Here is a 5375-nt window from a genome sequence, read left to right on the forward strand (position 1 = left end):
CGAAAAACCCGAACAGAAGGGGGCGGGTCTAAACCCGTTGACCAAGAAGTACTCGTTCCCAGCACTAGTCTACATTGAGTAGGGAATTGAGTTGGAATTTTGCCAAGCTATGCAGGTGGCATTATGTAGCGCGAGTGCAGTTCAATGATGGACATGTGTGTTCATAAAAATCACTACTAGCTTAGTAGAAAGGAGAAAATGTTTCAGGAACAAATATAAAATTTTATTAAATTATAAATCTTAAACAAGAACTACAAATGATTTCCATTTAACAGAGAGGAAGGTATCAGCCAAGAGGCTCATGAAGCTGGTCTCCTGTCTCGTCTGTATCAGTGGGAGCTCGCAGATAAATATCTAGTCTGTTAAGTCTCTCCATGATGGCAGCCGTATCTAAAGAAACAAACGTTTATAAGTGTCTATTCGAAGTTATAATCGAATTCCTCTCTACCCATGATAATTGTACCATGTCACAACCACCTTGTGTAAACCATCCTTCAAACTAAGGCTAGGTTTGTAAAAGATGATTTGGAGATGTCAAAACTATAGTCTAATCTGCAGAGCCAAGCAATAAAATTTGGCTTGTGATTCACATGTTCATAGCTACCAATTTTGAGTGATTTGCTACCTTTGAGCATTAATCAATAGAATTAACTGCTGGCCAGCCAATAGCAGTGATGAAACAAAACTCATCATATCCATTCCTTATAAGTTAATAACTAGCAAGACAAAGTACACATGGAGGTAAACGAATTCGTGTTGTTACTGATGAACAGTAAATATATGAACAATTACATTCAATCACAACTTGATTATTGGCTCATAAAAATTGAAACCTGAAAAAGGGGCTTTTAGTTTAACCTTTTGACCAAATATTGAAAACTAAAACGCTTATGTTCACCTGCTGCATGTTGCTCAGATTCGTCCTGTAGAAGACCAATTCTCCTTTCAGCCTGAGCCAAGGCTACAACATATGGAGTAAATTTATAGCCTGGGACCCTACTGTTACAAAACTGATACTTACAGTTATAGTTACTCTTGTTAACTATCACTTCTACACATCTATATGTTGTTACTGATGAACAGTAAATATGTGAATGTTAAAACTCAAACTCTAGTTGAACTGTGAGTAAAAACTTTACCTGCCGTCAACTGATTGTTTACTGCTTGAAGGGCTACAATCTGCTGCTGAGACTCTACTAACTTCTCCCTCTGATTGGCCAACTCTAAAACAATAGGATCATGGCTTATACACTGTTGCCCTGTTATGAGGTGTAGTAATCAGACACATCAGTATTTAATCACAAGGGGAGAGTCTAGTTCTACTGGAAGTGAGACACTCACCTTCCAGCTTTTGACTATCTGCTTCCTTTAGTGCTACTAACTCCTCCTTTTGATTGGTCAATTCTAAAATAATAATACAATCAAGGCTAATGTGCTGGTACTGTTACATCTTACAATAAGAAGCAATAAGCAAATGTAACATTACAATTAGACAGCTTTATTAGCAGCTAAACCAGAGTTAACACCAGCCAACTCAACTCATTTAGTTTAATAAATTCTAAAACAACAATAATATAATCAGGGCTCATATTCTGCTATTACAAGATTATGAATTGTTTTATCAGCAGCAGCATCAACTACAAAATAAAACTAATCTTGTTCTATGCTCACCTTTTGTTTTATGACTGTCAGCTTCATGAAGAACCGCAATTTTCTTGTCAATGGCAGCATGGGCTACAACAAAATAAAGAATAAGATTTTGTTATAATTAACAAATAAACCATCTTATAGATAGGAAGACCTCCTCATCACTCAGTATAGCCTCTGATACTGCTGGTTTCCATTTTCAAAGTAATCTTATTCTATGCTCACCTTTTGTTTTGTGTCTGTCAGCTTGCTGAAAGGAAGCAATTTTCTCATCAGTGGCAGCGGCATGTGCTACAAAGAAGAAAAGTGAAGCTCCGGTAAATGCTAAAAAACAAAAATTAAAAATTACTTTGATTTAATCCAATTTCTGGGAAAAATTTTACATTTCAAGATCTGTAGACTTTAGTTTTCAAAGTAATCTTATACTATGTTTACCTTTTGTTTTGTGTCTGTCAGCTTCATGAAGGGCAGCAAACCTCCAGAAAGTGGCAGCAGCGTGGGCTACAACAAAGTAAAAATAAATAATACTTCAATCCAATCAACAGACAGATCATCTGATAAATATGAATACCTCTACATGACTCAGTATAGCCTTATCTACAAGAAGAGATAACGCTGTGTTACAATGACAACAGGCTGAATGAGGTACAAACAAATTTAATCTCAAACTCTTACCATGCTATGAACCAATTCTAGACCAAAAATTGATAAAATAAAAGAATACAAAATTTATACTGATATTGCAGTTATATTAATAATAATTAATTAAATCTATTGATAATAATGTTAAAATATAGCCTTAGAACCAATTGCTTAGAGTTTATGGTAAGAGTTACTAATAAATAAGAATCAACTAGTGTTGCTAGTAGAAGTAAATCTTGAATAAGTTCCTACTGGATGTTGTACTTATCTTCTCCATGGCTACAACCAGGTGTACAGACTCAGTGAGTAATAATAGACTGAGAACCTGCATTTAAATTATTAAAAATTTGAGTAAACATATACCATATTTTATGCTTCCTCTAACATTGTGATTCTATAATTAGCAACAGCTGCTCCATAGGAAAAATCTTAACTATAATAAGAGCTGTCTGTCTGTAAGAATTACTACTACTATAATTCTAGTAAATAGCTCATGTTTCTATTCAAAACTGTAGTGAGTAATAAGAATATCCATGAATCAGGAGAGTTAAGCTAAGTGCTGACTAATAGCTGCCACAAGGTGTTGAGCTGCTAACATCACTTTAATCCTATCAGTTTTGAATAAGGAATTAAAATACTCAGTCTATAATTATCCAAGAGAGAGAGCAGAGGTGATGAGTGATTAGCAAGGGCTGAGTGTTGGCTGAAGAGAAGAGGCTGAACTGACAGCTTTTAATACAGAGACAGAATTGAACTGCTTCTACAGCCCACTGCAGTCTCTATGCAAGGAAAATGTAAATGGAATTCCCCAGGGTATGTTTACAAAGATACCCTGGGGAAAAGCAGAGAGTTATGCAATAGAGTAGTACAAGTGAGTAGCTGGTATCACACTGTATAATATTCCTACCTGCTAGTACTGGCTGCTTCCAGCTCTTAAGCAGCTTTACTGTCTCTTTCCTTCCCTCAGACTCTGCATCCTCCAGAAGAGTTCTACTGTCACTGTTCTTTATACTGAGGAGAGCAGAGACTTTATCAGGAGGGATAGAGGTCAGCATAGTCTGTAAAGCTGCTGTGTGTCCCATGTCGGCTGTAGTGCTGTGTTTAGGAAGTAGTTAGTCTGTATGTTGAGCAGGGAGACTCGTTGCTCTACTGACAGGCTGATCAGTAGAGTCTCTACTATCTCTGTATATCCTCTCAATGCAGCCTCTGTTAGAGCTGTGTAACCCAGTCCATCCTTCACAGCTATCAGCTCATACTTCTTACCAGAGGATACAGTAAAAAGTATAAGCTCTACTAACTCTCTATATCCCTTCAATACAGCCCTGTGCAGAGCTGTATATCCACCCTCAACCTTCTCAAACAGCAACTCATCTGCTATTCCTCTCAATGGAGTGAGTAACAGATGAGATACTTCAGGATGGTCTCGGGAGATAGCCAATAGCAGAACTGTAAACAACTTACTATCTCTGATAGTTGTTATAAGCTGAAGTAGCTGATCAGGAGGGGTGGTTGTTAGAGCAGCCTTAAGAGAGGTAATGTCAGGAGCTCCACTAGCGCTAATATATTCCCTTATCCATTGCTCCATTGTCTCCTGTAAAATACTCCACACAGTAAAATATGATAGAGAAAAATGAAGACAAATTGTGACTCAACTGCTGACTCTGGGTGAGTTGATGACTTATAAAGCTGCCAACCATAACAGAGTTGCTGCAGGTGAACCCTGGATATTCATAGAGTATAAAAAGGAGACTAGGAATGTGATACTCAGAGCTGGGAAATGAAGCAAAAACACTCCTGCTATTTGCTCTCTCAAGTGTTGAACTAATGGAAATAAACTCTGTAAAATCTTAACAATGACAAATCAGTAGACAGCAATAAGATTCATACAGTCTCCTACTTTAAACGCTAATTTCCTATAAAACTGGTGACTAAGTACAATCAGTGACCTGCAGCTGATTCTGACCAGAATAAAGACAAGAGAAGCAGCTAAAAACTCCAGTTTCAGAGCTCCTTCTATTCATAAAAGGAATATGACGTATTTACAATAGGAAATGTTTACAGGTATAAAAATGACTGAGGAATGAAACCAGAGACTCCTGACTTTAACTTAACCTCACTAGAGGATAGACTCTATGAGTATCCTCAGGGTAGAGAGTGATAGTCTCAGGATGTCAGAGTTACATTATAATCACACTGACTCAGTGTCTCTCCTCATCTACTCTATAATTCCCAGTAAGTATAATATCAACAGATGCTAATATAACAGAAAAGTTATACTTACCTGTAGGTGCTCTGTAGGTGAAATGCTTGCTGGACACTCCATGTCTTTTATAGCTTGAAAAGATATCCGCCCCTTATTCAACAATCTGCCTCTTGATTGGCTGAAGCAAATACAACTTGTCCAATTACAGAATAGTTCGCAGGCCAGTAATGACAATGAACATTTAACATTGCAATAATATTGAATAATGTACACAGGAAACAATACTTAAATAATCCATTATGTGAGTTTATTATATGAAAAAGACATTTGATGAACATTTAAAGGTTGACTTGCATCAAAATTTACATTACAGTTATTTGGTATCAAAAGATTTTTTTAGCTTTTCGTTTTTGAGCTTTTAAGAGCTTGTAATCACATTCCCACATATTTGGCACCTACAACACAACATAGTAAGACATGGTGAATATTTTGGTATCAAATAACTGTAATGTGACTTTTGTTGCAAGTCAACCTTTATAGCAAATCCAGGACTAATGCTAGTTGTATGTGTGAGCCTAGCTTCACTAGTGTTTTGCTGCATTGGATTACTGCCGGGTCTCACTGTCAATATGGTAACCAAGATTTACATGCTGGTGTCTAAGAACACAGTAATATTATATCCCTACTTCAATAGTTCAAAGCTCCACAATGCTCAATATACAGTCAAACATGGATAACTCGTCCACGGATAGCTCGAACACATGGTTAATTCAAACGGTTTCTTTGGTCTGTTCCCACGTAATGATAAATTGCTATAGATAACTCGAACTCAACACTGTTAATTCGAACTGTTTTTTTGCCCAACGGCTACCGAAACGGTTGT

At 36.8% G+C, this 5375-nt stretch overlaps 1 protein-coding gene across 1 annotated transcript; it reads right to left on the minus strand.

Annotated features, from left to right (window-relative positions):
• Positions 1-286: 286 nt before the first annotated feature.
• Positions 287-4612, minus strand: LOC137398354 (uncharacterized). Its single transcript, XM_068084461.1, has 10 exons — positions 4571-4612; positions 3444-3880; positions 3197-3300; positions 2083-2148; positions 1873-1971; positions 1672-1734; positions 1342-1404; positions 1140-1223; positions 899-961; positions 287-390 (listed from the first exon to the last, which is right to left on the minus strand). Exons 1-10 carry the CDS (start codon positions 4610-4612, stop codon positions 287-289), a joined length of 1125 nt encoding a protein of 374 aa, XP_067940562.1.
• Between the last annotated feature and the right edge of the window lie 763 nt (positions 4613-5375).

Source organism: Watersipora subatra, chromosome 6 (assembly GCF_963576615.1).
Source record: "Watersipora subatra chromosome 6, tzWatSuba1.1, whole genome shotgun sequence".
NCBI lineage: Eukaryota > Metazoa > Bryozoa > Gymnolaemata > Cheilostomatida > Watersiporidae > Watersipora > Watersipora subatra.

Bases quoted from the DNA above. Each gene is read 5' to 3' on its own strand.
- LOC137398354 (XM_068084461.1), bottom strand. From the start codon at position 4,612: ATGGAGTGTCCAGCAAGCATTTCACCTACAGAGCACCTACAG. The intron at 1,972-2,082 runs GTAAACATAGTA...TTTGTTTTTTAG, and splicing joins TGACAGACACAAAACAAAAG to CATTTACCGGAGCTTCACTT. The intron at 391-898 runs GTGAACATAAGC...TTGTTTCTTTAG, and splicing joins ATCTGAGCAACATGCAGCAG to ATACGGCTGCCATCATGGAG.